Source organism: Sciurus vulgaris (assembly GCF_902686455.1).
Source record: "Sciurus vulgaris genome assembly, chromosome: 11".
Taxonomy (NCBI): Eukaryota; Metazoa; Chordata; class Mammalia; order Rodentia; family Sciuridae; genus Sciurus; species Sciurus vulgaris.
The window spans coordinates 54,297,116-54,316,975 of NC_136472.1; the positions used below are offsets into that span (position 1 = coordinate 54,297,116).

Genomic DNA, 19,860 nt, shown 5'->3' on the forward strand with positions numbered 1-19,860 from the left:
TGGGAATGAATGGTTTAGAAGGATATAGTTTTTTTTTTTTTTTTTTTTCTTTTTTCTTTTTTCTGGGATACATGTAGAGGCAGAAAAGAAGTGAGAGACTTGTGTCCTGGTAATACAGGTGCCAACTGGTCCCTTGACACAGGAGAAAACTAATCACTATGCTGATAAGAGGTAAAGTTGGATTTGAACCTGTCTCATTTGGAATTCCTCAATTCTAACCCTTCTACTATATTATACTATATATAGGTTAACAAGAGATAATATCTCATTCACTTTTGTGTTCTTAGGACCTAGTACAATTATCTGTGCTTTTAGTAGAGGGTTTATAGAATTAATTTTTGTTAAATTATATTTTATTATGATCCTTAACCTTGTAATTTATATCATAGGTCTATATAATCATGCTTAAGTTTCCCCTTAATGATCTTCTTCCCATTATTAAATCATCAACTTCTAAGGAAGACTTCTAGGAGTCAGATAAAAATCTTGACTGCTTTCTAAGGGTAAAGAATTTGTTGCCTATGGGACAGTTTACCAAAAACTGGCTGTCTATCAGACTCATAAGGAAGATTGCATTCCTGGAAGCTCCCCTTATCTATTTAAATGAAATCTTTAGAACATGAAATAATCTGCATTTTTATTAAGCTCTCCAGGTTCTTTAGAAGCACCAAGTCTAGCATGTGAGAATGCTGCAGGGAATTGACAGAAATGGAAGACTAAATGGTCAAAAGCAGCTTAAAGTTTAGATGAATAGATAACACAAAAATAGTAATTAATAGTAAGAGTGAAGAGACACTATATGATTAATTGCCAAGAGAACTGTCCAGACAGTAAAGATCTTTGGAGTTAAGTGGAGAGAATTACTTTAGGCTTAATAAGACTGAGATTGTACCAGGTCTTCATAGACTGGGAGATTTGGACAAGAGAGGTTGAGGAAATTGTTCCAATTGCTAAGCAACTAGATCTTAGAGATGGAAAAGTAAAACATAGACAACTCAGTTCTTACAGAGCTAATAGCAAGTGGTTGATGTAATAGTTACACAGAAACATATCAAACATGTGGTAAATGCAGTGAGAAATATTCCAGATGGAAAGAATTTGAGCAAAAGCCAACAGGAAAGTGAAAAATGTTTTGCATAATGACTATAAATCAGTAGAGTTTGAGCCAAAGGGTTATGTAAAGAATATTTAGATATACTGCCTTCTAAACTCAAAAGGAAGAGAAGGCTTGGGATCTTAATGGGAAAATCTGATGCGGCAGGAGAACTTTCTTGTCCTTTTTGAATCATATTAGACACCAACTACTTTTGTTTACTCATATGTCAACCATGAAGGTGAGGACATTTCTGTTATTTAAAGTAGAGGAATCAGCCAGATGGGGTGGCAAATGACTGTAATCCCAGTGACTAGGAGGCTGAAACAGGAGGATTACAAATTTGAGGCCAGACTCAGCGATTTAGTGAGACCCTAAGCAACTTATTGAGACCATGTTTCAAAATAAAAAATAAAAAGAGATGGGAATGTGACTCAGTGGTAAGCACCCCTGGATTCAATCTCTAGTACTAAATAAATTTTAAAAAAATTAAAGTTAAAGGAGGAAAAGAAATATAACTCCAGCAAAATAGTTTAGGAGCTAGATTGTAAAGTTATAAATTGAACTGCTCACCGATTTTTAATATGGAAAAAACTATCAGGTACCATTTTCCTCATCATGATGAGGGTGTAGGACTGTTTTTAAATATAGCCTGTTTATTAGTATCTGAAACCAGACTATCTGGGCTTGAATTTTGACTCCTCTACTTACCAGCCTTATAACTTGAAGCAACTTACTTAACTTCTCTGGACCTCAGATTTCTCATCTATAAAATGAGGATGATATTGCCCATTCTGTATTGTAGATTAGAGTAAATGAGTAACTGTTTGGAAAGCTAAATAATTAGACCAGTACCTGGCACACTGTTGATGGTATGAAAGGTATCCATTATAGTTCTTGAAGTTTTGACTCATGACCAGGTATCCATTCTGAACCCTAGAACACAGGAATTACTTGAAGGTGATTCATGAAGAATCACGATTAAAAATCTAGGACTCAGATTTTGGATCTACCATCACTAGAACTATGTCAGAATCTGAGCTTAAACTGGGTAATGTGTTTCCCAGTGAACACATTATTCAATAATTTCTTTCTGAAACTACTTTAGAAAGATGGCCTTAGAGGAATTAAGAGTACAAATTAAGACAGGAGGCTGAGGCAGGAGGATAACAAATTTAAGGCCGGCTTTGGCAACCTAGAAAGACCCTTTTTCAAAATAAAAAATAAAAAGTTGCTAGGAATTTAACTCAGTGACATAGCATCCCTGGGTTCAGTCCCTAGTACCTAGTACAAAAGAAAAAAAAAAGAATATTAATTCTGTGCCAGGGTACAGCCCTAACACCAAGTGTTCTGAAGCTGAATCTGAATCTTCATTGTTCACAGAATCTTTTTGTATGTTTTTTCTTTGATATTGATTATATCATTTCATGGTTAATACAAGGAAATGTTAAGTAAAAAATATTCCAGAGTATAATTAAGGATCTTATTCAAGAAACATGTTCTTATTGTACGATAGCTTAAATTTAAAAAAAAAAAAAAACAGTTCCCAGCAAGGTAGAGGGTACCATGCTCTGTTTAGTTTTAATTTCCCTGAAAGAATAAGTCATTAAGTTTCTATAGAAGTTACCCTTTCCAAGAACTCTAATGTTAGTTATTAACAGTGGAAAGTTTTTGTTATCACTAACAGAGAATATAGGAATCAGCCAATAGTTAATATTTATTCTATTTCATGTACTCAATGGCAGACTAAAACTCTATTTTGATCTTTAAAGAACTAGACATAGGAAGAATACAAATTGTACTTATAATTAACCTGTTTATTTTTATTAAGTGGGAAAAATATCCTTAAACTTAATCATAAACAATAAGAAAGCAATGAAGACCAAACACCACATCAAAGCTCAGAGGAATACATTCTCATATACCTATATATAACTTTTAGAGAATTTGTATACTAAAGAAATCACAGGCTCCTTACAAATTTGAGCAAATCATAATTGCTTCTTTATAATTTCATCTAAGTATTAATATTAAACTTTATTTTATGTTATTTTGTGTCCCAGCACCATGAAATCTCCCCAGTATTCTCTATAATCTGAATCTAAGGATATATTAATTATTAGTATTAAAAGCAACTGCACATGGAGACATGCCATGCCTATGGCCCCCAAGAGGAAGGATGATCTTTCAACAGAACCATGTCAAGTGTTGAATCCTCTACTCCAACAGAACCATGTCAAGTGTTGGAGTGGTAGGAAATAGATGCGGTAATTGTGGAAACTACTGTCCCCTGGATGCTAATATTCATTTACAAATGTTGACTAGACTGATTCCTTTCTAGTTACTATATTATTTTTTGTTATTTCTGATACTAATACAACTGGGCCACTGTTGTGGCATATACTCACTGTAAAACACACAGTGGGGTAGAAAATATAGTTGTAAAATAGCATATTTGTGTTTGAGGATTAGAGGAAGGAATTCCATAGGCCAGCTTTTTCCCAAGTCATAACTGTTGCTTACCTGTAGGTTCTGGACGTAAGCATTAAAAAAAAGTTAAAAATTAACCAAAGTCAGATGCAGTGATGCACATCTGTAATCTCAGCTACTCTGGAGGCTAAGATAGAAGGATCATAAGTTAGAGGCCTGCCTTAGCAGCTTACCAAGATCCTGTCTCAGAGTGAAAAATAAAGGGTTAGGGATATAGCTCAGCATGAGGTCTAGCACAGTATGAGGCCCTGGGTTTAATCCCCAGTAGTGGATAAATGGATGGACAGATGGATGGATGGATTAATGGATAAATAAAAACTTTTTAAAAGGGCTGGGGGATATAATTCAGTGGTAAAGCATCCCTGGGTTTAATTCACAGAACTGAGAAAAAAAAGAATCAAGATATTTTAATTTAGAGATTTTTAGACCAGATTTTTGGGTCTCTGGAGTAGAATCCTTAATAAATAAAACAGATAAAAGCAGCACCACTCTACTCAGAGAGGCCAAAAATAGTGGCCTAGAGTCCTCCCAGATTGCCTCTGACTCACTTTCAAGGAATTTTAAGATTTCTAAGCTGTTTAGAAGCCAGTGAGGTAACTGATTATAATTTCATTTTACCTGTAGCATATTATTCATTTTTCCTTAAAATTTTGTGAATTACACATAAAACTCAGTCTGTTGAAGGTTCTAGGTCCTATAATTTTGTTTATCCTTATTGTTGTCCTCCTACCTTGGGATATACTCTCTTAACCCGCAGCATTTTGTACATTTCCTATAGGATTGAACTGGGGGCAGATCAATGCCTAAAAGTTCTGTATTTGTAGAAAAGAAAAACCTTTCTTATCATGAACTAGAAATGAATTAAAGCCTTTATCTTCAGCTTAGACTGTTTCTTTTTATTTATTAGATTTGTCTGCCTCTGCTCATTCCAAGGTGGTGATCTTCACAGTCAACTCTTTGGGTAGTTCTGAGTCTTATGTTGATGTTGTGCAGAGCAATGTAGATATGTTCAGAGCCCTAGTCCCTGCTCTGGGGCATTATAGTCAACATGGTGTCCTACTCGTTGCATCTCAACCAGGTAAATAGCTCTTACAATTAACAACATAGTATTTCTACATCCTGTCAGTTGCTTGTTATGATTATCATTAATAAGATTACAACTTAACGATTTTTTACGAAGTATGGTATTATGTTCCTGTTGTTAGCCATATCTTCCTTAGTGAGAAAATGGTCAACTTCCCACCTTTGCCCCACGAAAAATGCAGTGACTTCTGTGCAAGATACATTATTAACTCTGAAGCACTATAAAATGTTAGTAACATGTCAGAGTGCGTTTTTAACTTTTTGTAGCTTATAAATTGTTTTGAAAGTGTTTTACTTAAAAAAGAAATATTTTCAAAGAGTTAGGTGGTATTGAACTCAAATTGGTGAACAGACTTTAAAATGTTCCCAATACATGGTTATCGTGTGTATTTCACTTGTTTTTCTATAGCAGATAGTTGAGGGACACGGTGTCTTTGATTTCAGACATCTTTTTGGCATGGATGAAAAAGTACTTGTGTTTTTGTTCAAAATACTATACTGCATAGTAGTAGTGTTTGAATTGATATTTTCATTTAAAAACAAAAACTCAGTTTAAGATAGATGTAAAAGAATTTTATCAATTAAATGAAATGATTACTTTCTAGCTTTCTATATCCAGTTTTTATCTTCCTTGCCTAACTATTCTAGGAAATTATCTATGTTCCACCCCTAACAATTGAATATGTAAGAACAAAGTTATGTAAAATCCTTTTGAAACCTGGTTAGTGTACTTAGAAAAAATATATTATGCCTCAGTACATTTAGGACCTAAGAAGAATATATAGGAGCTCCAATATACCTTAGTTATTACAGTAATAAATATTTTATTTGTGAACTAGACTTAAAAGGTATACTTTAAAAATCTATATTTTCACCTTGTATGTAAAATTTAGTGGAAATCATGACGTGTGTGACATGGAAACTGAGTACATTTCCTGCAAATCGAGTAATTGGAATTGGATGTAATCTGGATTCACAGAGATTACAATATATTATTACAAATATTTTGAAAGCACAGACTTCAGGCAAAGAAGTTTGGGTTATTGGTGAGCAGGGAGAAGACAAAGGTAAGAAATATATTTTTATTAGTTACACTGAGAAATCACCAGTGGTCATGGCATTTGGATACATCTGGGGACTTTGGAATTGTGGAGCTTTTTAGGCTTGTTTCACATTTGAATGCCTTCTGCATATTGGGCCCAGTATCGTAAATAGATTCTTCACTGTGTGTCATTGTCCTTATAATTACTTTTCCTTAAGTGTAAGATTAGGAAAGATCTGTTAGTCAGGTTTTATAATTTCTTTTATTGTATTTCAGAGTTCCAGGACTAATTTAAAAGTTTAATTTCCAGAAAAAATACATTTAAATGTACTTAAAGCATTTATAAAACCCTTCTTCACCATTCATCTCAACCTTCAATCCTACTTACATTTCCTAAATTTAAATCTTCTTATTATAGGCAAAGGCACATAAAGTATGGCATGTTCATGGGATAAAAAACATCTGGACTAGTTATTGCAAAGGGTTTCAACCAGATCAGCCTGGCTGAAATCACATTTTGGAGATCTCTGAATTGGAAAGTGAATATCAGGCATAGGGAAACCATGAGAATGAAATGTTGAAAGGGTACTCTGTTTAACACAGAAGTGTTCTGGGTAGAGCAGGGCATAGAAAATAACCTTTCTTCCTGTGGGGAGGCAGTAATTTAAAGAACTGGAGAAAAAACATGTATGTTAAAAGTTAAATATTGAACCATGGTGCCATAAAGCAAATTGTTTTATTCTCAAAACTATTTTCTTGGAATATAAAGCTTTGTATCTGCTTTGATACCATTAAAACAAATAACAATACTGACAGGGGTGATAGCTAGGTTAGAGGTAACTTTTAAAAATAAAAACATACTTTTCTTCATTTAATCATTTTGGATATGAAGGATTTATATCATTTTTTTTTCTTTCTTTTTTTGTTTTCCCCCTCCTTTTTTGGTGGTGCTGGGGATTGAACCCAGGGCCTTGTGCATGCGAGGCAAGCACTCTACCAACTGAGCTACCTCCCCAGCAGATTTATATAATTTTAAAGAAAAAATTTTTAATAAAATACAGCAGTATCTTTTTCTGGGGGGTTGGTAACTGAAAATTGAACTCAGGGGCACTCAACCACTGAGCCACATCCTTAACCCTATTTCATTTTTAAAATAGAGACAGAGTCTCACTGCGTTACTTAGTACCTTGCTTTTGCTGAGGCTGGCTTTGAACTCGTGATCCTCCTGCCTTAGCCTCCCAAACCACTGGGATTACAGAAGGCACAACTTTGTCCAGCAAGTATCTTTAACCTGTATAAATCTGCACTGGCTACCTAGAAAGTTCAGTGCTAGAATGAATCAGGCTATAGAATAAACCTTTTTTAAAAAAAAGTCTGACAGTGTGATTGAATAGAAATGCTTTTTGGAGCTGGGGATGTAGCTCAGTGATAGAATGCATGCATGAGGCCCCAGGTTCCATTCCAAATACCACACCAAAAAAATAAATAAATAACAAAAGAAAGGGAAGAATGGGAATAAAAGAGAAGGGAAGGAAAGGAAGAAAGGGGTAGGGAGGAAGGAAAGGATGGGTTAATTTTCAGGCTCCAGAGTTGCTTCCTGACACTAAATACTAATCAACAGACTCCTCAAAAAGGATAGCAAATGAGAACTTGGAGTAGATGTATTGAGTAATGAATGTATGGGGATTCAAACAAACCCAAGACCCTAAATTTTACACACTAACATTGACATTCTAGTCCATGTCATCATCGCTGTTTATTTTGTAAATCTCTCAGTCAGTCTGCACCTTATCCTCTAACCTAATAAGTGATGTGAAATTAATGTCATTAGTCAAAACTTACATAGCATTTAGTATATGCTCTCACATATTAATTAAGGCTTCCTAAAACATATTCCTATTTTCAAAAACTTTCAGGGGCTTCCTCTGAACAAACAAGTTCCTTTGCTTGACACACAGGGAGCCCTAAAACATAGCCTTAATGTTCTTTCCCAATTATACTTATAGAGGTAGCCATATTATTAAAAAGTTGAAAGGGACCCAAGAGATCATCTGTTTCATTTTGTTTTAGGGACCAAGCAATGAATGTAGGGATGGTTTAAAAGTGATCTATCCAGGAACCTACAGCTTTTAGGGTCACGATCTGAAATCCAGGTCTTATGACTTCTAGCCTACCTCAAAGCTTTGCTTCAACCATTAGCCTTTACCCGCTGGATTTGCCTTTCATGTATCCTATCTCCCTCTTTGCCAATACATTCAAATCTCATCCTTCAAGGTCTAAGTCAAGCCCCAATTAGACGATGAAGTTTTCCTATTATATCACTCTACAGTGATTTTTCCACTCCTTTGAGCCAAAAGCTATTGCCATCTACATGGTTACTGACCACATATTGTCTCATGATGTTTATTCTTTTGTACTGTTGTTTGTTCTTACTCAGTGTGTTTTGTGTGTGTGTACCTTCTCTTATTGAAAGTCTATGTGTTTGGTGGTGTTTTTGTTTGTTTTTTGGTTTTTGGTACCAGGCATTGAACTCTGGGGCACTTAATCACTGAACCACATCCCCAGGCCTTTTTATTTTTTATTTTCAGACAGGGTCTCACTCAGTTGCTTAGGACCTCAGGAAATTTCTGAGGCTGGTCTCAAACTTGCAATCCTCCTGTCTCAGCCTCCCAAATTGCTGGGATTTCAGGCATGTGCCCCTGTGCCCAGAGAAAGTGTGTATTAATTAAGCTGTTCTTTTAGTTGAAAAAGTTGTGCATTCACACTGAAAAAAACTAAGCAACACAAAAGATATGCAATGAAAAAATAAGTCTTTTTCTACACCAGACATTTGGTCTCTCTCCCTGTGGGCAATCACAATTACTAATTTCCTGTACACTCTTCCACAAATAAATATTCTTTACATGGAAAAACATGTGAAATTGACATCCTGAGTCATTCTCTACTTCACCTTTTCACTTATTCATATTGTAGGGAAATGATTGCATTTGTACTTTTTATTTTTTATTTTTATTTCTTTTCTTTCTTTTTTTTTTTTTTTTTTTTTTTTTTTGCGGTGCTGGGGATCAAACCCAGGGCCCTGTGCTTGTAAAGCAAGCACTTTACCAACTGAGCTCTCTCCCCAGCCACTGCATTTGTACTTTTTAACTATAGGAAACATAATTTGCTTAACTAATCCCAATAAATTAGTTTTTGAGGAATAGTCAATGTATAATAAATAATGAATGAATAAGAACATTTCAAAATATGGTGTGTTAATTTCTCAAATCACAAAGGGAAAATAAAGGATTAATAAACATGCCCCTTCACCTCACACAGTATATCTGGGTAAAGGAAGAAAAACAGTAGATTTTAATTGTAAGCTCTTCAAACAGGAAAAATTTTAAACCTACCTAAAAGCAGTTCATACTTGATTAAATGATCTTTTATCCCAAATGTAGGAATTTATTTTCAGAAACATCTATTGAACATCTGCTTTGTCTAAGGCGCTGTGCTGACTCCTTCTAGAACTAAATAGACATGTAAAAACCTGACCCTGTCTTTATAGGAAGCTTGTGGTCTAATACAGGAAATGATTAGAAGGCTGTATTGACTTTCTATGAAAGAGGATGAGAGCACAAGGAAAGGGTATGGTAATTCTGTTTTGAGGTCTTAAATGGGAAGTAGAAATAGAGGACTATAAGTGCAGATGAACTGGGATTACTTAGAGAGTTATGCAACATTTGGCAAATATAATGCATACAAGTTTTAAAACATAATAATAGAACACTGATCAATCTATACTCAGTTATGACATTGCCAGTACCACTGAAGCTACCTACTTATGTACTTTTCCCTAATCTATTTTCCATGCTTGCCATCTAGAGGTAATATGAGACCACTATTTGGGGTTTTGTTTTTTGCTTTTTATGGTACTAGGAATAGAATCCAGGACTTCACACATGCTAGATAAGCACTCTACCACTGAGGTACACCCCCGACCCTCAGGTTACTTTTTATGGGTCCTTCTCCTGTTGCTTCAGAGTCAGTTATTCCATAGATGAGTATACTTACTTGGTCCTGAAGTCAGAAATAGATTAGAGGCTCCCTCTGCTGGCTTCATGTGAAGACACCGACTGGTTATATTTTTGCATAAATGACACCATCATAGTAATGATTTGATGTAGTTTCTAATTATTAATTACTGTGTATAATTAGTGCTTTGCATACATGTCCTCTGTATCTCATTTAAATTTTACAAACACCCTATGAAAGAGAAGGTAGTTTTCCAAATTTATAGCTGAGGAAACAGGAGGACTGTGAGGATAAATAATTTGCCTGAGGTTACATATCTAGCAAGAGCAGAACTGAGATGTGAATAGCTCTGATTTCAGAGCTGTTCTTCTTGCTCTTCTTAATTAGATAATTTATTTAAAGCATTTATTACAGTATCTGGCACAGAGTAAACACTCAGCAAACTGTAGTTGTAGGATTATGATGATGAATAGAAAATTGGCAAAAGGACACATAAAACTATGCTTTGAAGTAAAACAACTTTAGGATTTAGAAGCAATTTAAGAATAGAAGCAGTAGCCAGGTATGGTGGTGCACACCACAGAAATTTAGGAGGCTTAGGGAGGAAGATCTCAAGTTCAAGGTCAGCTTTGGCAACTTAACAAGACCCTGTCTCAAAAACCAAAACAAAAGGAGATGGGGATGTAGCTCGATGGTAGAATGCTCCTGGTTTAAATCTCCACTACCAAAAAAGAAAAAGAATAGAAGTTGTATAAAGTAAAATTAAAATGATCCTTCCCAGGTTTATCAGAAACAAATGATAGCTACAGTCTTGGGAAGGATCACAAGGCTTATAAGACCTTAGGGACCTATTTCTTGCTTCTGTCCTCATCTCCTCTTCAGCCACTCTGCCAGGCATTCTGCGCCAGGATAGCTTGCAGTCCTGAATGGTTTGTGCAATCTCATGCCCCCTTGCCTTTGCATCTGCTGCTTCCTGTCCCTGAACATCTGAGTCCTTTGGCTATTTTCTAACTTCTCAGTACTGGGTTTGAGTGCCACTTCTGCCAAGAACCACTCACAGTTAAGTTAGTTCATAATTGTGTTATAATATACTGTGTTGTCCTTGTGTATTACATTTTTATGCTTGCTATCATTACCTTCCTGTTCACCCCACCAGACTGTAATCTCTTAAATCTTTGAATGGCCTCAGTAAGTGTGTTTTGGAATGAATGAATAATCCTGATACTCCTTTGTAACAAAAGGTCATTTACTTACTTCACACCAAAATAGATGGTTAGCAGAAGAGATGTTTTGGAGCTGCTATTTTCAGCTGTGATATTGAAATCACATACAGACTTCAGATAGCCCTGTCACCTGGTGTTCTAGAAATCTAAGGGATAAACCCCAGAACAGTATTAGATCATTTGCTCTGGGTACAGGGTGGGTATTATATGTAATTTTTTAAAAAGCTATCCTGTGGGCATTTTCCATTAAAAATTGAGGCTTTTTTGTTCCCCCAGTACTGGGGATTGAACCTGGGATGCTTTTCCCTTGAGCCACATCCCCAGTCCTTTTTTTGATATTCAGACAGTCTCACTGAATTGCTAAGGCTGGCCTTGAACTTGAGATACTCCTGCTTCAGCCTCTCAAATTGCTGGGATTACAGTCCCACTCTTCCCATGTTTTTCAACTTCACTATTACAAGTATGTTTTCTTCTTTGTTACCAAATATAATTATGAATTGTATATAAGGTTAGTTCTATCTAATCTTCTGTTTGCTCCCCATCTAGTAAAGAATATGTTTTAAGAAAAGAAAAATGCATGGTCCCTACACCATGGAACCTTATAATCAATTTGAGAAAGGGAGGCATCTGGATACATATATAGTGTCCTTTGTTGCTAATGTATGACTAATAGGCCAAATACGCCTAATAATGATATTGAGGATTGAACCCAGAGGTGCTTTACCACTGAGATACATCCCATCCTCTTTTTTAAATTTTTTCTTTTTTTTTTTGAGACAGGATCTTGCTAAGTTGCAGAGGCTGGCCTTGAACTTCTGTCCTCCTGCCTCAGCCTCCTGAATAGCTGGGATTACAGACATGTACCACTGTGCCCAGCTTAAATGACCTAATTTTTAATGCAGTTTAGAATATTTCTATCTTAAACATAAGATATTGGTTTGTTAGGGATTTGTTGTTGTTGTTGTTGTTGTTTGGTGATACTAGGGATTGAATCCAGAGACTTACACATGCTAGGCAATTTTACCACTGAACTACATCTCCAGTGTCATAAGATACTCTTATATAGCCAAATATACTTTTGTTTTGCCATCCAAATACAGATTTGTACCAAAAAACACCTTCACCCAGATAAGAAACAGATGAATATTGAGACAATTTCAAAATATTACTGGCAATTTCAACTTAATATTAATGTATGTTACAAATATCCAGTTTATTTTGAAGGTCTGGAGATACAGCTCAGTGGTTGAACAGCATTGCATAGCATGCTGAAGTTCCTGGTTTTGAGCCCCAGCACCAAGACAAAACTAAAGAAAAATTCAGTTTGTATGCATAACTTTGAAGTTTTCAATTGTTTTATAAAAAACAGTGTGGTGAAAGGATGTGAGTATTCCAGAAGATACTCCTGGAAAACTATACCCTGACTCTAACAGCTGTAGAAATTCTACCCCAGAATAGAAGGTTACCAAATTATTTCTCACCTGATGGAAGAAATTAGTCTCAGTGCAGTTCCCAGCAGAATAAAAGGCAAGTGCTTGCAGCACTAGGAAGCCTATTATATGCAGCCTGCTGAGGAAACAATGCTTTCTACTCATACAGTAAAACAGCTCTTTTAGTACTGATAGTAGTAAAAAGAAGAGGTAAAGCGACTACAAGTAAACTTTAGGGATCATGCTTTTGAGAATTGTATTTCAAAATCTTTTCTCATCCCAAGCAATTGGTACAGCGTATGCAATGCCATCAACAGAAAAATAACTATTGACAGAAGGGGAAAAAGCTTGTATTAAAAAGATTGATACACAGGGCTGGGGATATAGCTCAGTTGGTAGAGTGCTTGCCTTGCAAGCACAAGGCCCTGGGTTCAATCCCCAGCACCACACACACAAAAAAACTGATACAGATATTTTTCCCTGCAAAAGATCATTTATTATACTTTAATCCTTAAAGAATAATTGGCAAAATATAACTAATTCTTCATTTAATTTTTAGTGCCCATGTGGAGTGGCCAAGAAGTAATGAGTCACAGCTCTCAGGTGCAGCTGTCCAACAGGTAACACAGCGTAAATATGTACTTGTCCAACTAAAAATTATGAACTTCATAGCTAATATAATAACTGTTTACACGGCATGTACTTATCAAGTGTCTATCAACAAAACTAGCTAGTATGAACAAATCCAAAAACATAAGGGAGCAGAAGCATGGTGTGGTGGCACACACCTGGAATCCCAGCGACTTCGGAGACTGAGGCAGGAGGATCACAAATTCAAGGCCAGCCTCAGCAACTTAGCAAGGCCCTAAGCAACTTAGTAAGACCTTGTCTCAAAATAAAAAATATAAAGGGGCGGGGATGTAGCTCAGTGTTTAAACATCTCTAGGTTCAATCCCTGGCACCCCACCCCCAAAAAGTATAATGGAACAGTATTTAATAGTCTTTGGTTTCTTTTTTTTTTTTAATCTTTGATTCTTATCTGAAGGTACATCTAAGAGTGCTTTGCAAACTTGCAAACTCTTCCAGATAACCCAGTTGACATTTAAAGGGTATAACATATTCCTTATTTGTAGACAGTGATTTATTTCTCTCATATCCAAACATCTGAGGATATTAAAAATTTCCTTAATAGAGAAGAGTTAATATCACTTAAACATTTGTATCTATTAATCATACATAAATACATTTGGAAATCAGTCTAATATTAATAAATAATATGTTCAGGAGGAAAAAAATATAATGTACAGGTCCTTGTATCTTTCACTTTTGTTTGGAGGCTTTCTGAGGGCTGGGCTCCATAAGTTGGACTTTATATATTTTCATACCATCGCATAATAACAATTTTTCCTTAAGTCCAAGTGGTGGTGACTTTTTGCTTTTTAATTTTTTTAAATTTTAATATTTTTCTCATTCCAACAACCAGACCCTTTCCACCCCTGACCCTCACAGCCTCCCTTCAAGCAGGGGAATTTTAGTTTTTTGTTTTGTTTTGTTTTGTTGTACTGTGGTACTAGAGATTGAACCCAGAGGTGCTTTAGGACTGAGCTATATTCCCAACCCTTTTTATTTTTTATTTTGAGACAAAGTCTCACTATGTTGCCAAGGCTGGCCTCAAACTTGTGATCTTCCTGCCTTAGCCTCCCGAGTTGCTGGGACTGCAGGTCTGCACCACTGCACTGGGCAGGATTTTAGCCTTTAAACTTTCAGTTTATGTTTTTTAGAATATAATGACTGGAGAGAGTGAGGCACAGTGGCACATGCCTGTAATCCCAGTGGCTTGGGAGGCTGAGACAGGAGGATCATGAGTTCAAAGCCAGCCTCAGCAATGGTGAGGCTCTAAGCAATTCAGTGAGACCCTGTCTCTAAATAAAATATAAAATAGGGCTGGGGATGTGGCTCAGTGGTTGAGTGCCCCTGAGTTCAATACCTGGTACCAAAAAAAAAAAAAAAACTGGAATTTCCTCCTTATTAAGAAGACTAGTGTGATATAATTCATTCTAATTTTATTATGTAATCTTACATTTATAGTTGTTTTGTATTTGCTTAGTGGTCCTGGGGATTAACCCAGGGCCTCAAACAGGCTAAGCATATACACTACCACTAAGCAATATTCCCTTCAGTTTGCTTATCATTTTTGTGGTACTGGGGATTGAATGTAGGGGTACACTGCTATTAAGCTACATTCCAGCCCTTTTTATTTATTTATTTATTTATTTTATTTTGAGACAAAGTCTCACTATATTGCTGAGGCTGGCCTCAAAGTTATGATCATCCTGCCTCAGCTTCCAAAGTAGCTGGGGTTACAAGTGCACCACCATGCCCAGCTCCTCCTTATAGCTTTTAAAAGGAATAAATTTAAATGATTAATTTATATTATTTTTTAAATAAAAAGAACATATGCTTATTATAAAACTTCAAATACTACAGATATTTATAAACTAGAAAGTAAAAAGCTGGGGTAAATCTATCTTCCAGAGAAGTTTTAGTGTTCAGTTATTTTTAATGCATCTACAAATATATTATTATTTTTATAATAGACTTATGCTATTTATACTACCTTGCAAACTTACTTTACAAAATAAATTTGTGGGGCTGGGGAGTTGTTCAGTGGTAGAATGTTTGCCTACCAAGTGTGGGGCCCTAGGTTCAATCCTCAGCACCATATAAAAATAAAATAGAGGTACTGTGTCCACCTACAACTAAAAAATAAATAGAGTAAATCTGTGATGTTTTTTCATATTGTACATGAAAATCCAGCACCTAATCTTTTAGGGTGTTTTTGGTTTTTGGTACTGGGGATTAAACCTGGGGTGCTTTACCACTGAGCAGCATTTTCAGTCCTTTTTTAAATTTTTTTAAAATTTTGAGACAGGGTCTTGCTAAGTTGCTGAAGCTGGCCTCAAATATGCAATCCTCCTGCCTCAGCTTCCCAATCAATGGAATTACAGTCATGTACCACTACCTATCCTTAAGAATAAGAGCTATAGGATACTACATTTGGTAGTAATTTATTTAACCAATTCTCTTTTTGATGAGTTGTATACAAATACAGAAAAAAATGTTTACGTGTATATCTTTACACATTTGAGTATATTACTATAGGATAAATTCCCAGAAGAGGAAGTTCTAGATCAGACGTTGCTAAATTTTTATAAAATCTTAGATCATTTTATATCCTCAACAGCAGTTATAGGAACTCCTGTATATAGCTTCTTCAAATTTAGTTATCAGACTTTAAATCTTTGCCAGTGGTAACAGGCAAAACTGGTATATTTATTGTTTTAATTCCTAATTAGCTAAATATTCAGGGTGGTGAGCATCTTTTTATGTTATTAGGGCATTTGTATTTTCTCTCTGTGAACTATGTATACGACATTTTAAGAAAAGCTTAAGTAATCATCCATTATCTGAAAGCCTTCCTAAGACCATTGCTGTATAACTCTTCTGTGCATAAAAATACCTAGTTAACAATAAAAATAAATTTAAAAAATACCTAGTTATGTCTTAAACAAAATGTAAAACTACATGGTGCATATTTTGTGTATTTTCTGAGATCATTTTTTTGTTTGTTTGTTTTTTGTAACTTAGAGCCGTGGAACTGTTAAGGGTAAAAGGTCAAAGATCCTGGTCTGTTGGACTATCTGTAGCTGACCTGGTCGACAGTATTATAAACAATAAAAAGAAAGTACATTCTGTATCAGTTTTAGCAAAGGTAACTGTTATTCTCATTGTCTTATATTTTAAACTTTCATGTTAGTAATACAAAACCAGCAAAATCGCTGTTTACCCTCTAATGCAGGTGTCTTCAATGTCACCAACTTTCAGTTTAAAATGTGGAGGGAGGCACTTTAGTCTAGGCCCTAACCTGCTTAGCTCTGGGAAGTCTGGATTTCTACCAGGTTGTCCTCTCACCCTCATGTAATTTTGAGGAATCCCCAAGCAGTGTTTATATATTCCATAAACAACTTCTGGTTGTCATTTATTATGTCAGCCAGCCACATCACCCCAGACTGATTTGCCAATGGTCTCAGCTAGTCATCAGTCTGCTTCTCCAATTGTCTGTCTTTTGCTGCTTTTAGCCAGAGCATAAATTCCCTAAGGTAGAGCTAAGATGAAACACAAATGCTTTATCAGACTTTCTTGAAGATTTAGAATACCAGGAGGGAAATGCAATACGGAAAAGAAAACTTAAAAAGGTTACTGTATTGTACCGAGATCCCATGGTATGCCCTTCTCCAAGGAATCCCCTCTGTCCATCTTTTTCTTAGCCCCCAGCCTGATACCCATATTACAGGTGGCTAGCTTGTATCCTGAAAAAACGATGTCTTTAACCAAGTTCCTCTCATCCCTCAAATTTTTTCTGAAATAATAACTTCAATTTAGAAAATAAACAAAAACTGTTTAACTGGAAAAACAAGAAACTAAAAAGTAAGAAAGCATACATTTTTATGATACACCTTTTTTTGAAGTGACCCAACTCTATTACAATCTCTATACTTTTCATTTCAGGGATATTATGATATAAATAGTGAAGTGTTTTTAAGTTTACCTTGCATCCTTGGAACTAATGGAGTAACTGAAATCATCAAAACCACAGTGAAGGAAGACACAGTGACTGAGAAACTCCAAAGCAGTGCATCCTCAATCCATGGACTCCAAGAACGGTTAAAATTTTGATTCTCAAACACAGTTATCTGAAAGAAAAGGTCATTTCATTTTGCCAACATGTATTAGATTTTGAGTATGTCTGTGTCTTCTATCCTCATAAACTGCTTGTTTAAGGTAGATGGTTTCTTGGTTAGCTTTGTCATTTGAATCCTGGAGGAGTTAGATAAGGAAGGGGAAAAAAATCTAATTTCCTTCGGGGTGCTTAACATATCTATATTGTTCTTTAAATCTGTAACAGGGAAAAACATTAATCTGCAGTGTGTAATATTTTAAATTGTATCCCGAACTCAAGGCACATTAATCACTTTAGAAATATACTGAAAAAAATGCATTTTAGAAAGATTACTTTTTGACATTTATAATAAACATGATAATCTAAAGACCTAGAAGGGACCTTGTTTATAAAATCTGTGCAGGGTACATATTCAAAAGATTCATAATTTAAGGTGTTGATGTTCTTTTGCAAAATACAGTTGGTGGAATGTTAAAACATTTTCTTTTCTTTCTTCAAATTCATTAGCTAACAAGAACTGGAAAATGATTTTATATGCAGTTTAATTTTAAAGGTAAAGTGAAAAACTTTAATATATAAAGAAAAAGTATATGTAACTTAATTTCCAGTGGGGATTTCTTTTCTGAAATTTTTTATAACCTCTTTCTAGGCTATATAAGATCTCCTACATGTCATAACTTACTGTAATAGTACTAGAAGCATGGAAGAAAATGAATATTTTGGTAGAAACAGATTGAGTAAAAATCAATTTCTTTTAAAGCCAAAATATGAGGATTTCATAAAAACCATTGTTCCTAAGGGATAGAGGCTGCATGAACTGATGGTTCTGAGCAAATATGTTAGCCACTCCAGAAGAAACAATTCAGAGTACATGTATTTTGGTAATTAACCATTCATTAATGGTTAATTAATTTCATGTGGTAAAGATAACATATTATTAGTTAGTGTGATACAAAACATATAGTGTGATACAAAACTAATAGTAACAGCTAACATCAACACTCTATATAATAGGAATTGTAATGAGCACTTTATTAGTTTATCAAATCCTCATAATAACCCCCTAAGGTTGAGACTATTATCATCATTTTATAGAGGAGAAAATTTAAATTTAGGGCTCCAGATCACATGACTTTTAAGGAGCATACAGTCTCTACTTTTAAGGTACTAATGGGGTAAAGGCTTAATGACCAAAATAGTCATCACAGGACCCTGAAGTTAAGGTCCTAAATACTAGGAAAGAGTTAATTTCATTCCCTAGGGGCTTACTTTAAAAAAACAAAAACTTTTAGAAAGATTAATTCCCTGGCTTCCTAGATCTGGCCTCTGCAAATAGCAGAGGCGGTCATGAACTGAGGTAGGTATTTACTTAGTCATCTAGTTAGTATTTATTTAGAGTCCATTATACACAGGCACTAGTGGTGAACATGCCTGGGACTAGATATAAGCATTCCTGATCCTTATAATCTAGTATGGGAAACACAATAATCAAATCCCACATATGTACAATTCCAACTGTAATAAGTATTGTGAAGAAATCCAAAGTGTTTTGTAAATGTAATAGGGACATCCAAATCTGGACAGGGAGATAGGAGCTAGATGGTTTATAAGGGTAGACACATTGTACAGAGGAAATAGTTAATCTAATGCTCACTTAGTATAATAATGGATAATTAAAATGGTGAATTTCAGCCATAAAGAAAGGTATCACATGTTTAAGAAATTAGAAAAGTATTTAATATGCTCAGAAAGATTCCCACCAGCTTTAACTGGATAAAAATCTTGGACATTTGGGCTGGGGATATAGCTGAATGGCAGAGCATTTACCTAGCACACACAAGACCCTGGATTCTATCCCTAGAACAACAAAAACAATGACCAAAAATCTTTGGCTATTTGAAGAGATAAGCATTAGATTATTTTGATTTTATTCTAACAATGTATCCTTACATTGTTAGGTATCCTTTTTTATGAAATAGTAAAGTAAAACTGAAAGATCTACATCTTGTATTATTTTAACTAGCCTTTTATAATAAGTGATAACTAATTAAAAATTTGGTAATTTCTAATTTTTTTTTTCGTTTTTAATATATTCTTGAACAAGGGTAACTGCAAAATATTATAATCTCATAAATTGCCAAGAATTCACTAAATTAATTATAAAAGGAACATGACAATACATTTAAAGAATACCTGGTGTTGTTCCAAATATTGTGTTAGAATCTTCATATTCCAAAATGAACAATAGTCCTTACCCTCCAGAAGGCCACAATACAGAATTGTTTCAGATGTTCCCTTTAGTGTTGAGGATTAGTGATTATGTTAAGTTCCACATGTAAATCAAGAAGTAGTACCACCAACCACCCACCACCTCACTATGATTTGGTGATTTAACATTCAGTGCTTCTTTCTGTTAACCTTCACTTTTTCGTTTTTCCATAATTCACAATGCTTCTTGTTGATTTTTAGTGGGACTTGTATTTAAAATGCTTTTCTGATATTGTAATAGATATATTATTACTTTCCAATTTATAGTGTTCCTTAAATATTAAGAGTAGCGAATAAAGTTTGATTTTTAAATTCACCATGTGATGCTTGATTTACTAAATGAAAGGAAGTTTATTCAGATTTTGAGATTTAATATAATTCATACAGTATCCAGGACATTTAATTATTTAAGTGTCTCTTAAAATGAGATTGGATTTTATCAACTTTTTTCAAAGTTTTAAAAATTATTTTTAGTG

The 19,860-nt window shown here is 34.9% G+C and overlaps 2 protein-coding genes across 18 annotated transcripts in view; one reads left to right on the forward strand and one right to left on the reverse strand.

Moving 5' to 3' along the window:
- UEVLD (UEV and lactate/malate dehyrogenase domains) overlaps positions 1 to 17,112 on the forward strand; it is a gene marked incomplete at both ends in the record, with an annotated part of 69,045 nt that extends 51,933 nt beyond the window's left edge. For 6 of the 7 annotated variants that reach the window (XM_079101855.1, XM_079101856.1, XM_079101857.1 and 3 more), the window contains 5 exons: positions 4,491 to 4,661; positions 5,560 to 5,733; positions 12,935 to 12,995; positions 16,024 to 16,147; positions 16,945 to 17,112. In XM_079101855.1, the coding sequence (XP_078957981.1) occupies positions 4,491 to 4,661; positions 5,560 to 5,733; positions 12,935 to 12,995; positions 16,024 to 16,147; positions 16,945 to 17,112 (698 nt within the window). The remainder of the gene's footprint in view (positions 1 to 4,490; positions 4,662 to 5,559; positions 5,734 to 12,934; positions 12,996 to 16,023; positions 16,148 to 16,944) is intronic. The other variant, XM_079101859.1, reaches the window with a different exon arrangement.
- The window catches only part of MISFA (mitochondrial sheath formation associated), a gene marked incomplete at its 3' end in the record, with an annotated part of 120,497 nt that overhangs the window by 99,100 nt on the left and 1,537 nt on the right, over positions 1 to 19,860 (reverse strand). For 10 of the 11 annotated variants that reach the window (XR_013757501.1, XR_013757502.1, XR_013757503.1 and 7 more), the window contains exon 2: positions 16,985 to 17,129. Of the gene's footprint in view, positions 1 to 12,426; positions 12,515 to 16,984; positions 17,130 to 19,860 lie in introns of those variants that run through there. The other variant, XR_013757514.1, reaches the window with a different exon arrangement.